This window comes from Aptenodytes forsteri, unplaced genomic scaffold, assembly GCF_000699145.1.
Source record: "Aptenodytes forsteri isolate BGI_AS27 unplaced genomic scaffold, ASM69914v1 Scaffold69, whole genome shotgun sequence".
NCBI classification, from domain to species: Eukaryota; Metazoa; Chordata; class Aves; order Sphenisciformes; family Spheniscidae; genus Aptenodytes; species Aptenodytes forsteri.
Window position 1 is genome coordinate 4,195,331 of NW_008795885.1, and position 17,120 is coordinate 4,212,450.

Sequence of the window (17,120 nt, forward strand, 5' to 3'; positions counted from 1 at the left end):
GCAAGTCTACCAGGCTTTGAGTTCCAACAAAAAAGTATTTCCAAATACTACAGCTAAGAAAACTTACAGTACATGTTTATTGCATGAAAACATCCATTTATTGGATCCATCTGATTCTTCCATTTGTGGCTAGTGGTTCTTATATTCTTGATATAACTTGCACCAGATCCTACTAAGTATTCCACTAATTACAAAACACACAGTAGATTGAATTAAGTAGGGAAATCTACACAATCCCAACAGAGATCCAACCTATGACAATGCATGAAATCGAAGTTTCACTTTCATTTTCTTTTAAGATAGCCTGTAGCTACATGATATAATTTGATACACTATGGAACAACAATGATGAAATTAAATACAGTAGGCAATATTAGAGTTAGAAAGTAGCACATCTTTTTACCAGTTATGATGACTTTTCATGCATTAGTATTAAAGATAAGCAATGATGTATGGAAAAGTAAAGCATAAGCAAGAGATAGAAGAAAGAGTTATGAACATAAATGAAGACTAGGAAATGGGATCATACTCAAGTGCACGTTTATATATATTAACTGTAAACAGCAGCTCTACTTAGGGAAATATTTTTCACACTTGAATGGCTTCAGCACTAAATATGAATTACTTAATATGTGAAAACAAAGCCAAAAGTAAGACTCCATTCTTCATTAATGTGAACACTGGCAATGTAAGTGAGGTTGCAAGTTAGAAAAATGTTGTTTAAAATATAGGCACATGATTCTGAATTAATAGGTCACCACAGTCTGTGACATGCAAGCACATGTTTTGATGAGTTTGCAAACTATGTCTTGCTTACTATCAACTCTCTGCATCAAGTTGTGATTTCCTTGAAAGCAGCTGAAATTGGATTTTACAGTAATTTTTTTCATCTGTGTTTCATGTTATGACATCATTTTAATACATTCAAATAGTCAAAATGTTCAGAATAAGATAGCACAAACTTGGTGCAGGAGGACATAGATCAGAGTGTGGCCAGCATTGTCAAATAGGAGATACACAGCTTAAGTATTATATAAACTACCTTTCCCCAAAAAACATTAACATAGACACCAAAATTGTAACAAGACGTATCAAAAAATAAGGCACATTTATCTTGATATGGTAATCTTGAAATAGAAAACTCATTTCAGAGAACATTGGTATCTAAATGAGTTTTATAAAAAATCTTGTATTCATGATAATTATGGACATTTCTCATCATATATGATAATGGAATAATTGCACATATCCCAGTGTGTCAAGTAACAAAATGGGAGTTTTATTAAACATTTCCATTGCAATATTATTTTGTAGGTTCATGTTTTCCTATTTACATAACTCAGGTGAATGGTAGAAGTATTAAAATCCACCATCACTTATCACAAGTACTGCAGGCTTTCATTTTACCACAATTAATAATCCCCTTTGTGTTGAATAAATTGAAATTAATTGTGGAATAAATTGAGATTATTGTCATTTATATAAATGATTGTAAATATTTGGACATTAGCTACTACACAAGAACATTTTATTCCATTTTATTTCCAAGCTGCATCAGGACTTTCTACACAATTATTTGTACATAAATTCATCAAGGATCAGCAAAGAAGGCTGTTTAAAATCCAATCCCCTCTTTATGAAAATTAAAACACCAGAAACATCATTAGTTAGCATTTAACCTGAGATTTAATCTGTTGAGAGGTTAACATCCTTAGAAATTTCTTCACTTGTTGCATTAACTTATACTGATGTTGCTGTTTTATGTAAAAAACAAAACAAAACAAACAAAAAAAACCCCAAACAAACAAAAACGTTGCTTGCAACATGGCTTTTCACTGTGTTGGTCAAAAAATTATAGAATGCATGTTTTTCTCACAGTATCCAGAAGCTGGAATAATAATAATAATAATGTGCTTCTTATTGCACTTGAAACTTAGAGGAGATATAATTGCAGATTCCTCTTCTCTATCTGAGTGTTAAAGCCAGATTTCATCTTAGCCGAATCCGGAACGTATTTATCTCCATAGAACTCATATTTATTTCACTTATATTTCTGGCATCCGGAGGTGAATGCATCAAAGATAGAGATGCAGGTGTAAGACTTTCCACTCTGAATTTGTTAAAGAGTTTATGCACCTTTATCTGGAAAAAAAAAGAAATATATTTAGAAAATACAGTCTATACCTTAAAATTGACTTCAACCTAATCTCTCACGATGATCCAAATGATACATCTCCTTACAGGTATCAGCACAGCAATTCTTACACCAAAGATTATGAATATTTTTAAGTACCACATCTCAAATGCTGCACACTAAATTAGATCTTTTTAGGCAGTGTTCACTTGCCACATTTCAAAGCAAGTAAGTTAAATCAATATATTAAAAAACTGATCAGAAATATTTGGATTAAAACTCTTCTTGTTTCTAAACAAAACAACACTTACTCTTCCGCTTAAAGAAAATCCAAAACCTATTTCAAAGTTTGATTACAAAATTTCTACAGATTCATAACCATCCAGTCCCTCTGTAACCCTCAGAACAAAATTGTATAATTTATATTTCGTGGTTTTATGTATCACATCAATTCTACAGCAATTGCAAAACACTCAGATATTTGCAACGGTGTATGTCATGTAAGTGAGCATGGGTAGACAAAGGGCTTGCTATAATAAGCAACAGTTTTCAAAGTAACAGTCACATAATTTGTGGATATGTTAATACTATTCAAAAGATACACTTCAGATGATGTAATTTGACTTTTTTTACTCCATAAATTTCTAAAACACTATTAAAAAATTATTTGAGAAATACTGATCCGTGTTATATGAAAACAACATTTACAGGAAGTTAATGAGATTAAAACTGACCTAGAAGTTTACTTGATGCTTACACGGTAATTCCCACACACCAGCAGATCCGTATCTTTATCAAATGGAAAGCAGCTTTCAAGATAAACTTAACTGTTATCCTGAAAGTGTAACTCTTGAGAAATAACTACCTAGACCTCGCCTATTACTTGATTTAAATATCAGTGTTTCCGCAATACTTGTAAGGTAAGCTTCCCATAAAATATCAGTATACCTTTCCCTGAGTAGTGGAACAGAGAAGACCCGTGTCTCTGTTTGAAAATCTGCAGTCAAATCCCTTTCTGTGAAGAATCAGAGCAGCTTCATCAGACGGCTCAATATCTACCTACAAATAAACAAAATAAAAACTTACTCAGAAAGTAGCAGAGCTAGAAAGACATTTTAGGACCTCATAAAATTATCATTATCTTACAGCGATAGAGCCACTTCGCCTCAAATAATTGGCCTAGATTGAACAGTCATGTTTCTTTTAATGCTTATAAGATTAAACATAGAAAGAACTAAACAGCAGAGAGAGTTTAGATATATAAAGTACTAAACAATATAAATGTAAGTTGTTAACCAAAGAGTTCAAAGTTCAATAGATGCACATGTACAAACTCAGAATTTAAGTGTAGCTATCATAGTTGTATTAATTGGTTTTCCAGAAAAAATTATATGGCAAAACCAAAACCAAATGAGAAATCATATGCTAATTACAATAGCCTGTTTTAAATACTCATTTTGACCATGTTCCGTCAAGCTTTCATTTTGCAAAGCTGCCCTCTTAAACCTAAGTCAGCTTAAGGTGTACATGAAACCATACACTAAAATACAAATATTAAATAAATTTTATGTTTATAGATAAGACATACCATGCTCTTCAGCCTCAACAGGCATCAAAGACTAGCCCAAGAGTAACCAACAATCCCAACTTCCTCGTTTGGACCAAATCACTAAAATCACTTTGGACAAATGGTCACAAGAATAGCATATAAATGCCTCAAATCAGAATCTTGTTTTGATATGTACTTCAGAAGAAAAAGTCATATCCTAGAACCGGCTGGGAAACTTCAATTTATACAAAAACTTCATTTTTTTTCTTTTACACTAAGATGTAAAGAACCATGAAATCATACAGCAAGAGTAACAGAAAAGAAATTCTTCTTCACACTATAGATGAACGTGCACATAAGCTATCTTCACACCACACAACTGGCACATGAGTGGTACATGACAATACAATCATAGAATCATTAAGGTTTGAAAAGACCTCTAAGATCATGGAGTCCAACCGTCGACCCAACACCACCATGCCCACTAAACCATGGCCCTAAGTGCCTCATCTACAGGTCTTTTAAATACCTCCCGGGATGGGGACTCAACCACTTCCCTGGGCAGCCTGTTCCAATGTTTAACCACTCTTTCAGTAAAGAAATTTTTCCTCATGTCCAATCTAAACCTCCCCTGGTGCAACTTGAGGCCATTTCCTCTCGTCCTATCGCTAGTTACTTGGGAGAAGAGACCGATGCTGCAAGCTGTTTGCTGTATCACTACATTAACCTTAGTCATTTATTTTCTATGATGCATTACTTTATTTATTACTTTTTTGTTTTTGTTTTACATTCTTCAGCTGTTCATCTTATTACATATATAATAAAGGCATAAAAAAGATGGTTCTACCCGCAGCCATGCCAGCACTTCGGTCTATTCTTCTCTAATTTATTTCTGTTTTTTTCCTGGTGCTTTTTCCCAAAAGTCTCTGCCATGAGTTAGTTTCATTTCTGGTACTTCAGTAAGTATCTATTGCCTTGGAGAAACCTACGCCAACAAGCATTAGGCATTTTGTGATGCTTCAGCTCTTGAAGCATAACAAACGAGAGAGATCTTACTCTAACAGCCTTCAGATCCAAACCAATTGTATTCTAATAAAGGAGATCTTGGAACAGCTTGGCAGTATGACAAATTCATAGTATTAAGTAGTCATTCACATAATAAAAATGGTAAACTGATAAACTTAATATTAGTGTTTTCTAAGTAAGTTCCTCATTTAAAATAGTAAAAATTTACTCAACAGTATTTGCAATTGAAATGAGATACTTTGCAGTAAAACATTGACTAGTAAAAACTGCGCATAGTTTACAAATCATGAATAAAACTCAGTTTGAGAAGATTTTCATGAACAATGTTAGCTTATAACCACCTAAAATCAGGTTTTTAATTAATGAATGGTGTCTACAGTCAGCATATTCAAACAAGTTTGCAGTACTTATTGCATTTCAATACTTTCAACATTGATGGTTGAAAAAGTTCTTATCCTGTTATTGGAACAGTAGTACCACTTTCTACGTTAAGTAAGGTAATAATGATGATGATGTGACAAAATTATTTTCCATCTCCAACTAAGAAATACCTGACATGGTTTTCACTGTCACTGTTGTGACAGTGTTGCACTTAAAAGTAGACATTTTTATGCACACAAAATAATACCGTCTGCCTAAACATCAGATTAGTGAAATATTAAAATTCATACTGCAAAAGCCTGACTTCCTATGGGGAAAGTTGATGTTAAAAATGACAAGCCAGTAATGGGTATCAACACTTTCTCTATTACAGTGGAATTATCTGCATAACAAATGCATTTATGCATCTCAAATGATGGCATGAATATTTCATCTCTCAAGTTTTCAAAATTAAATATTATCTTAATTAAGATTCAAAAGATTTAAAACAGAAAGGTAATAAACAATTAATGACACCTTCAAGAAAAAAGTTTTGGTAAGGATAAACATCTATGATATAGTAGTCAGCCTTTTAGAATTCCCAGGACTTTATCATGCACATAGCATCCATGCGTAATAAATTAAACTGTTCTAACCTATTATCAAAGCAGGTGTAAGACTGAGCAAGTTGCCACAGCCTCCACATCTACTTTAACTTACCTCTTCTTATATCATCTCTAGGTAAATTAGATTAAGCGTATGCAAGCCTAAGGAATATCTGAGCAAGGATGAACCTAGTTTACATCAAATACACCTAAACATGACCACGTTAACTGCATGAAAATCTGTAACAAATTTCTCAATTTTCAAGAAACAACATCCTTATTCTTTTAAAACTTCACACCATTGTTATGTGACAAAAATTCCCTAACTACTGTACTATCAAATCTCTGACTGCCTTTCTTGGAAGAGCTGCCAAAGTTTGATTTGATTTTGATCTCTGAGAAATAAAATGCGGTTCTTGCATCAGGCTTCTAGATGGAAAAAAATTTTGCTATGCTTTCTCATAAGCAGTATCCCAGGGCAATGCTGCTAAAATTTTTATGAGAAAGAAAAAACATTTAAACACTTTTTTGTCTGATTACTGTAAGCTAACAGACATGTATTGAAAAGTTCAAGCAACATGACAAAAATATGTATTTATATTTAGTATAAAGGGACAAATGTACTCCGTTTCTAAATCTTGAGGCCCAGTCAGGAGGTAAAATCTGTGTCAAAGAACTTAAAAACTGCAGCTTTATTAAAAATTTCTTTAGATTTCATATTTCTACGGCATTGGACTCTTCCAAGACAGGATCACATATCTTACAACAATAGCAGTATTATTCCCACTGAGAGGAGCAGAGTTTAAAGGGAAACTAGGAATGCCCTTATGTTTTTTCTCATTTATGCTTTAATACATTTTCATGCATTCTGATTTCTACCTTAAATTTTAATAATACTTTATTTTGATTTGGTACCCTTTTATGTGAAATTGTAATGATATAATTCCTTGAAAATCAACTTCAACAGCTAAAGCAATGGAGAAGTAGTCTACATTTCTGGAAAAAATTGCATTGCGTCAATTAGCCAGAATTATGATGCTTGTCGTTCAAATTCTTGGAAGATGGAGAAAGGAAGCAGAAAGTGAGGGGAGATTTAAAAAGGCCATTTTGGCATGCAAGAAATTCTTTGCAAGGCATAGCACCATTTCTGCTGTGGGGAAGAACTCTTCTGTATCTATAACGATAGTGCTCCTATCCTGTAACTACTGATAACTTTCACTTTGAAGTGCACAAATTAATGCTGCAAGCTCAAGAGCTGTCAATCAAGTAGTCATTGAAATATGATAAATATGAAATATGAAACAAATCCCAGTTGTGGACAGGGAATAAATCATAGCCTGAAACAAACATATACTGACTGGGATAGTGGGGCCAATATAGGCCAGATAAAATTGTAGAATTCACCTACAAGTAACATTGAACTTAAAACAGCAGACGCAGAGCCAGCCTTCCATTTCACAGGTTTCATGGCCATACAATACAAACAAGTTTAGGTCTCGAAAAGGGAGAGGGGGCACGTTCATGAAGGTCTGCCCCTGAACTTGACCTGCTGAAGCAAATAGGTGGTGCTGAGCTGGCTGAGGTAAATGAAAAGATTTTACAGTGAAGTGTGGAACATACACTTCACATGAAGATTTAATTCAATACGAAGCTTTCTCCTAACTCTTCAAAGGCGTAAGACCTGCAGAATCAAGAGTTATTCCACTTTGAAATTCAAAATAAGAAACAGTCACAGCTGAAGGAGTGTACATGAGATTGAACTACTAACAGAGAAAGTTTGAGATTTTTAAGTTTTAAAATAAGGATTAAGACTGAAAATTAAGAACTATGATAAAACAGTAGGTAATGGCAAGTTTTGCAGATATTCTGAATATAATCTGAGGTTATTATAGATGAGCAGTTCTACCTCAGCCACCACGGAGACTCTAAGGGAGAAGGGACAACTGTAGTTTGTAAGTATCTGAGCATGGCAGAATTAAAAAGGGATTTCATCTATGGTAACAGCACTGGTGAGTGATACTGCAATACAGCATAAAGTTAATATACCCACATTTTAAAAGGTGTTGAAAAACTGAAAATAATTTATACAAGAGCTGGCGGAAAAAGGATGCACAAACAGCTCTACTTCTATACTTTATCAAACAGAAAATTGAGATATGGTGGTTTGGGGTTTTTTGGTGTGTGGTGGGTTGTTTTTTTTTTTAAACCTACCAAAGAATAGTTTCACAGGAACCAAGGATTGTAAGCTGACATTAGAATAATTAAAATAGGTCTTGTATTTAAGCTTAAAAATATTTTAACGATTTATTCTATGCATGTTAAGATGTGGTAGATTTTCTTTAAGTCTTCCAAACAGAATCAGATGGGTTTAAAACTATATGTTGTATTAAAAACACAAATTATTGTACTCAGAACAAAGTCTAATGACCTTAAATTTAATTCTTCTTAATACAAAGAGGCCAAAGTATATGAACCCTTCTGTTCTTAAACTTTGGGAACGCACTGAAATGTGCCCCCTTCAGAGACAGAATAATGCACTATGCATATTATTATCTTGTAAAAAAACCAATTCCTGTATTTCATGTTACTCAAACTGACACAAGTGTCTAGTTCTTGCAGAATTAACAAAAACTAGTCATCACTCTGCAGTTTATCATATCATATAAAAAAAAAAAAAATCACAAATTCCTTTCCTCGAATAAAGTATTTGATTAGACTATATTAATAAGCTATATCACGTTTGCTCATAAAAATAGTGATTTGACCTTACCTTTGATTGGATTGTCCTCAGATTGACTATATGCATGTCACAAGGCATTGATGACATGAGTGGAGAAAAAGTATTTAGCATCTCTGGGACACCTGAATCTGCGTATGTTGTCATTGGAATTACAGGATGATTTAAGAAAGAAGAAGTCATATGGCTAAGAAGTGAGGGAAAACTGACTGATGCCTTCTCTTCATTCTGCAAAATACAAGAGAAAATATTTGTATAATCAAGTTAATACACCATCACGTCTAAATTTTGAAACCCACTTATATGATTCCATTAATTTAATAGAAAATTTTAATTTATAGACTGTCCATTTAAATACTTTTGGAAACTTCTGATCATCCACTAATTGTCTTTTCTAGTACTAGGTATACTTCCTGTTTTTACAAATCATTAGTACATCTTTCAAAATGATGATTAGATGATACCACATTTCACACCATTCCTCAGTTTTCTGTGTTAGCCTTTGATGTGTAAACAATGTAGTTTAGAGAAAGAAACTAGCTACTACTTTAGCAAGTTACTCCTATTTATTCAGTATCTACTTGAATACTGACAGCCAGCTAGTCTTTTGCAGGCTTCCTTTTCTGCATAAATTTCTTATCTACGTTCCTCAGATTCACCTAACTTGTATCCTACATCCCTCTTTTAAATCTAACTTCTTAAAACTGTTTTCTGGAAGAAATTGCAATTAGCATCTTGGTCTTGGTCCGCAATGCAAAAGATTTCTTTCAGCAGTTTTGTTTCAACGTCCATGCCAGCAGGAACTGAAGGGACTCTCTCCCAAGATTTTACAAGTTTTGTACTTCCCAAGTTTTGTACTTCCCAAGTTTGTTAAGTGCAGTGCTTTTACATGGCTGCAGAAGCTGTGTTACAAACCCGAGATGACCAAGTCCTACATACTCACAACAGCTAGTTAAAGCACCATAGAAGCCAGAAAAGAAAACAAAACTTTAAAAAGGCAATTTCTGTTTTAGAATGTCAGTGAAGATGTTAGAAATGGGTGAAAACTTATTTTGCTCTTATTTTTCCTTGCATATTTTACAGATACATTCATGCTTGTTTACAGTTAAACAGGTGATTTTTAGTGAAAACTTTCTGCAAAGTTTACTGAAAACATAGCATCTTAAGCATTGATATCTTAAATTTGCATTTTATGACAGGCTGAAAACATGGAAATAAAAAATAAATGGGAGATACTTAAAGCAAAGGGGAGGATTATTTATCAGATAATTATGGACAACCATAACAGTAATTCCTGTTTTGGGGTGCATATGCATGTATGCATATTGATTTATACTTCTGCAGTAGCATTAAATACAACTGACAGTGTAGCAATTGAAAATATGCCAGAGCTGACTTGATGCAAGATGATAATTTCTGTTTTATTCTTGGTGCTTTTCTTAGTAATGACTAACACTTTGCCTCTTTGGTAGCTACTAAGCATTGAGGCTAGCATTTTTATAGATCTATTATGACCCCCAAATTGCTTTCAAAAAATGGTAATAGTTGATAGTTGTAGAGGATTGCTCCTCCATGTGCCTCACTACATTTATTTATGTTGAATTCCATCTGCCACTTTACTGCACGCTTAATCAGTCTTGAGTCCTCCAATTCCTCAGTTAGCCTTGATTTTTTTTTTTTATTACCTTGAATAGTTCAGCATCACTGGCAAACTTCCTTGTCACAATTTTCTTCTTTTCCAATTAAAGTATGAGCAAGCTTGCTCTAAGTACAGCTAAAGCTAAAAGTCTTCAGTTCAAGTGACTGTATGCACACTCTATCCACAGGGAAAATGTGCATATACTTGTTCTTTCAAAGAAGAACTCACTGTTTCACCCCAAAAGGAACATGGTTTACTCTGTCGTCACAGATGTGCTAAAGTCAGTCAAAACAGTTTATCATTGGTTTTCTTACTATTATTCAATCATTTTTTTTCTGTAAAATAAGTTGATTGCTTGCATCTGAGAACTTAGAAAAGGTGTCCTAGAATTTCTTACAAATTACACCTGAATCAAATAATTTATTCATCCTATTATAATATTTAAAAAAAAAGATGTATCAAAAGCCCTTGCAACTGGTTCCTCATTCTAGTCATGTTACCTGAGAACAAGCAGAAGACAAAACTACTGTCCAGCAACAACAGTCATTTGAGATCCGTTTTTCATATGCACTTTTAAACACTGGGCATTCATACTCAAAGCATTTGAGATCAGAGATTTTTCCTAAAGAGAATTCACATTCATCCATTTCCTCCTCTACTTTCAACCATTGCCTAACATACACTACAAACATTTCAAAGAAAGAAGTGCATGCCCCATATCCAACACAGCTCCCCTCAACTCCAGATTTCTCAGATTTCAGGGACTCCAAGGAGTTGCAAAGAGGAAGAAGGGTGAGCCTTCACAGAAACAACTTTTTTTTTTAAAATGTTTTATCTACATGCAAATTCTCACTGCAAGACATCCCAAATACTCACCTGGAGAAGTGCCACAGTTTGTTATGGGAAGAGTGACTGAAAAATCATTCTAAGTGCAACTTTATGCCTGAAAAGACAGTGCTTGCTGAAAACAAACAGAACTCATTTAGATGTCCTCATAATTTCAGAAATAGATGTTCCTTGGAAAACACCACCAAGGTAATTTGAGATGAAGAGAAATGAGATCTTTCTGAAAGTTTCTGTTCCATGTACAGAAAAATACTGTGTACATAAACACAAGCATGACATCCATGGGTCAAAACCTTTCCCAAATCCCAGAAATCAGAAGTACAGGAAAAAATGGGAGGCAAGTTTGTATACTGGCTGACATGAAAGTAAAAAATCGCTCATGGTAAAAATATCAGATGAATCCTCAGCCTTGTCTAGTAAAAGATAGCAGGTCAATCTTCTACGACTGAATCCTTCAAAGCCTTTTCTAAGGCTAACAGAAGTAATGTGAATAAAAAAGGTGGTTTTAACACAAAGCTACAGTAACGTATATTGCAGTTGAGAAACCAGGAAAGACAGAAGGAAAGACTCTGGAAACTTTGAAGACAAATAATGTGGGTGGGAGGGAATCATTCTCTGTTAATGGGCAATGGAACAAAATTCTCAGATAACCCACACCAGAGCCATAAAGAGTGGCTCCTCAATTCCTAGATTCTGGAAATAACTGATGATTGCAGAAAAACACAGTCTTGAAGGATTCTGGCAAATGCTAGAACCAGAGCTGATTCAACCTGGCTCATTTTTGCTCCTGCTGTGTTTAGATGTTTTATCACAGCCATAAGCGTTATACTTAAGAATTATCCAAAATTCAAACTTTGAAAAGCTGCACTAAGACTTAGGTGGAGATTTTATCTTGAATCTTATATTCCCACATCTGGAATGACAGTCAGTTTTGGATGACTGCACCAACAGAAGAAGTGCAGTCATTGAGTGAATCTATGTAATAGCAATGTGAATGGAGAGTACAACAGGTGTCAAAACCCGCCAGGAGACCAAGGGAAAAAGGGTTTTACAAACACTGTGAAGACAATGTTATCACAGAAGATCCAGAAGGGACACTTCAAATCCCACTCCCCCCAGTACATCACAGTCACGAAACGATTGGAGTACATCTTTCCCCTCTCAATCTAGTGATCCAAAATTTAAACATGACTCTGGGGCAAGAGAGAGATGGAAAGGGTTTGCATGTACAAACAACATATTTGGAAGAATAGTTACTCTATAGGCACATTCACTGTGTGGGCGGCTTTCAGCAGCACCCTGCTGATGCTAAGTCAGAAGACATAGTCCCACAGTCTCCATCTAATTAAAGTACTGCTCTCTCAAAAGCGGCATTATTTCGTCAACTTCAGTGACAGTGTTTAGCACTCAAAGTGTGAATGGTGCTCCACTGGCAGCCTTACAAACATTACATACTAGCAAGATTCTGATGAATGCCACTGATATAGCTGGTGCTGGCTTAATGAGCTCAAACCAAAGCAAATACGGCCTTTTTTAACTACCTTACAGCATATTCATATACAGTTATCCAACTGGAAACCGTCTGTGTTGCAATACAACTCCTTGAATGACTGTGCAATAGATGTAAACAAATCCTCATATAGGATCTTTCCTTGTCATCAAAAGTAAGGTGAATAATTCTAAACTTTTAGTTTTGAGGAAAAACAAACAAACAAACCACACTTCAGTATAACTTTAGATTATAATTTGCAACAAATTCTAGGAATGGCCTCATCTATAAAAAGTGCCCTTATATCAGAAATGAGCTATTTTATCAATAAATGGAGGATGGAACAGATTAAGAAAAGACTCAAAGGGTTTCCTGGTAAGAGTTTAAATTGAGGAATTGAGGTCCTTAATTAGAGGGGAAAAACACTAATTAGACTCTTCAGAAATCATTTAGTAATTGAATGGAAGAGAGAAATGGAAAATACTGTAGAGAAGAAAGTAAAGCTGAAACAGTTGATAATTGGACTTCAATTGAGCTAACAGAGAAACAATTAACTTTTCAACACAGACAAGTAGTCTAAAATTTCCCATACGAAAGTAAGGAAAGGAAACTGAGGCAGACAGAATATCAAATGACAAATCTTGACTACTTACTCCTCCTCTAGATTGTTCTCTGCTATGAACAGCCCTACTCAGGAAAGAAATTTAATTATAACTCCAAAACCCCACAAGCATCCAAACTATCTCATCAAACATGCTGAAATGTGGATGCTGACTTTGGATGTCAGTGCATTCAAATAAAATCTGGAAACAGAATTCTGGGCCTGCTAAGTCAAGGGATGCAGATCAAAATAGTCTGATACCAAACCACCTGGACTATTCTTGGAAGGAAAAAGTCTCTCACTCTCTCTCGTGTTGTGCGAGGAAACAATTTTTATCCACTTTCTCTGTCACAGGTTCAGAAAACCAACTGGCAGCACTCTTCAAAGAAGAATGTTTCTGGACTGGAAAATCTAATCTGTGGAGTAAAAAGACTCTTCAGAGCATCTCTAGTCCAAAACATAGGGAGACAATATTATTAAATATCTGTCAATCATAATCTAGCAACTGACAGCAACCGAGATGGTCAGCCAAAGAATCTAAAGCTTCCCAAAGACAAACATGGAAAGAAAAATTTGTTTCTTTCTGTACAATCCAAAGATTGACAATCCATCTGCATGTTTGATGAGATTCTGCTTCTACATGAGAAACTGGTTGGGTAATACTGTGCTAGCCTGCTTATAGGTAGAAAAATAATGGCAGGCAACATCATTGACTATGTGAATATGCAGTTTTACAACATGACAAAAATAAGTGACAGGTAAGCCCAGATGCCTTAGCTTTTAAATTACATACATTCTTCCCCAAATGCAAACATCTTGAATCCTTAACTACGTAGAGTGCTCCCCACTTGAGGAAGGAGGTGTCGTAAACGGGAAGAGAGTGAGAAAATTGCACAACACTCTTGCACACACATTGCCCTAAACCTCCCAACTTGGAAGAGAAATTCGGATTTTATTTGGGACTGATACTAGTCAAATTAATGAAATGGACATGAGGCAGTAAATGGTTTCAACTTAGTTGCAGGCTTTACATGCAAGACTGCCTGGCTGTTACCTCACCAAGTGAAAATCAGATGCACTTGCTTTAAATTCATCCAAAGTTGCACATTGTAATACAAAAAGAATAATCAAAGTCTGACAAGTTCTGAAAGTCCTTCAGATACGATTGTATCATTCCCTTTCTTCTGAGGTGCATGTCTGGAGGTAGATTTTTGTGTCCCTGTAAAACCTTCTAGTGCTTTTAAGAAGGAAAGGAGAAGGATGTTAGATAATGGGGCTTACACCCACAATGCAACAAATAGCAATTAGTCACTGATGAAAACTGGATGAATTCTTCTGAGGTGAATAATTCATTTTCAGTGTCCAAGAGTGCAATGCCGAATGTAACCACGTGTCAAAGGAAACACTGACTATCACTTCAAGCAGCTTTCAAACTGGCTAGTGGTTGCAGAGGGAATTTTGTATGGAAAACAAATAAGGTGATAGGAAGATCCTCTCTGAGCAGTGTGACTCAGAACACCTAAGACCTCAAAGCTGCACAAGAATCTTCAGCAGAACAATTTTCAGGTAATCTCTGTAAAAAAAGCAAGTCCTCTACAATGAATCAGACTTTTAAGGAAGCCTGGATAAATTGCAACCAGAAATAACAGCCACAAATGTGAGTACTGAACAGGCAGCTATCCTGAAATCTTACAAAGACTATAAACAAGAATACTGATGCCAGATTATTTTCTGCTATACTAGAGCACCAGCCTTTCCTGAAATCCTGCAAAAATAAGGGGCAAAAATCCTGAAAAATATAAGGATTAGATCTGCCTGAATTGTTCATATATACATTTTTGTCAACACTGAAATATTCATCAGTTATGTTACAGTTTTGCACAACAAAGCATAAATTCTTTTGGCAATGTTTCAAGTCCTTTATTGAGAACCATGATCTGGAATGCTTAGGTTTTTGATAGCTATTGAAGTGACCAGCAAAGGAGGACTCAACTGAGCAGACAAAAACTGATATTACCTCTTTACCTCTGGGAATGGAAGTTTTTCTATCAAATTCACTTGGAGGCTGTTACACTGGAAATGCATTTCTGCCACACTAGGTGAAAGGGGTCCCCGGGGGCTGATTATAGAGGAAATGAACATTCTGAGGCACTGTAAAATATCCACGAGGCTATGAGCTAGTTCAGAGCGACTTAAAATCACCACAGAGTTTCTGTACTACCTGTGAATTTTTAGCTGGCACTGAGACTGCAGGTGAAGAAACCTGGGACTGCTACCGGTAACCAAATCCATGGAAATTTGGACCCACAGGAGGAGTTCTTCCCAGTCTGCTAGACCCAAATTTGGTAGTCTCTTTGACCACGGGACTCCTCTCATCCCAAATCGATAGATGGGAGCCTGCTGTGGTTCTCCTCCTCCAAGACCAGGCAGGAGAAAGGCAGAGCATGTATTCCCAATAGGTGTGCACACACACACACGGCCAGCCATACAAGTGAGCAGAGAGCAGCACCTTTACCAGCACCCATGTAAACACAGAGCACTTGGATAACATGAGCAGAACAGACAATCCAAACCTGATCATGCCCTCCAGCTGATCAGGTCTGAAGTTCACTAGCCAAAGACTCTCACTTTCTTGATTCACAAGTACACTTAACAACCACTGATCCCCCAAAAATCACTGTGGACTTTAAGTCCGTCTGATATCCAGGCCTGAACCTTAGGCCTCTTAACCATCCACCAGCTCAGACTTCACATCCTTCCAGGTGCTGGTCCCTACCTGTCAGCTTGAAATTTGCTAGCAGTTTACATGCACACACAGAAAATATAGGTCTTGCCAGCAATTGGCAGCCAGATATACTGGTCCCTCAGTCCCGCGGTCTCTCCCTCTCCAATAGCTGACACACAGACCTCTTACTCTACTTGCTTCCTAGTCTTGCCTGAAGTTGGCTAATGGGTCACACAGGTTCAGAAAAGGTTGTGCACTCATACAGAAACCAGATTTAATAAGAATACAGGATAGGCTGTGGTGATCAAGCACTGGACTTGATCAGACCCTTTCATGCCTATTTTACACCTATTTTCCCCACTTGTTCCTCCTGGATCCTTCTCTTTCCCCTCCTATGTCCCTTCCACTATGTGAACATCACACAAGTAGTCTCTTGTTTAATAAAAAAAAAAAAAAAAAAGAAATCCAAAATTCTCTCCCTCCTCTAAATCCTGTAAGTCCTGGGCCTCTTTAGGCAACAATGCCCTTAGTCTGCATAAAGTGATTCCTACTGAATTGTCTTGTTGGGTTTTGCACCAGGAACAATCTAACCTTCTTCCTTTCACGGTCTCAGGAGCAGCCAGTTCAGCGTGCTCCATTCCTCCCTGGTTAGGTTCCTTCGCTTCCTCCACCTATCACTGTTCCTTCGATAACTGTTAGGTCCTTGCATTTAATTTAGTTAGTCTTTAATCAGATGCCATAATAGCAATCATGTTCTATAAACAGACCATTTGGAGAACAGCTACTCAATGGTCTCCCGAAGAGTGCAGATGGCAAAGAAAGTAACTAGTCATCATGACCATAATTACTGAGGTTGACAAATATGCAGCCATCAGTATAGCTGGATGAAAGGGATCACAAAAGCAGATAGACAGCATGACATGCTTTTCTCAACAATAAAAGTATTTTACACTTTAGTTATAGCCTCTCCCACCGATTTTATTTATTCTCTTCTAATTCTTCTTCCAGTGTTTATATTGTTCAATAATGATGCAGGAAGAAGAAGGAGGGACTTAATGCCTAAATAAATAACCCATGGTAGAGTTGTGGGAGGGACACGGTGCTAGATTTTGTTTCCTGTTGACTGGCAAGAGCTTATCCTGTCCCCGATGATGGCAGAACAGTGATCAGAAATTTTCTGGAATTCTGCTTTGACGAGGAAGTAGGTCACCAAACTGATGCTAAAGACAGAAACTACACAATGTTATCTCCTAGTTTTTGTCCTCCAGAGAGGCTATCTGCATTGGAAGTCTGCTGCTCATGTGAAGTTCTTGCTGCTGATGGAAACTGCTTGTTCCACGTGCAAGGAGATTATCCCTTGAGACTTATTTCACTTGAGAATACAAGAAGAAGAGGCTGGACTTGCAGCC

General features: G+C 36.1%; 1 protein-coding gene across 1 annotated transcript in view; it reads right to left on the bottom strand.

The window, feature by feature from the left end:
• Positions 1 to 1,989: 1,989 nt before the first annotated feature.
• MAN2A1 (mannosidase alpha class 2A member 1) overlaps positions 1,990 to 17,120 on the bottom strand; it is a 153,400-nt gene continuing 138,269 nt past the window's right edge. The window contains exons 20-22 of the mRNA XM_009284206.2: positions 8,445 to 8,639; positions 3,083 to 3,193; positions 1,990 to 2,142 (exon numbers count right to left, since the gene is read on the bottom strand). Of these exons, the coding sequence (XP_009282481.1) occupies positions 1,990 to 2,142; positions 3,083 to 3,193; positions 8,445 to 8,639 (459 nt within the window). The remainder of the gene's footprint in view (positions 2,143 to 3,082; positions 3,194 to 8,444; positions 8,640 to 17,120) is intronic.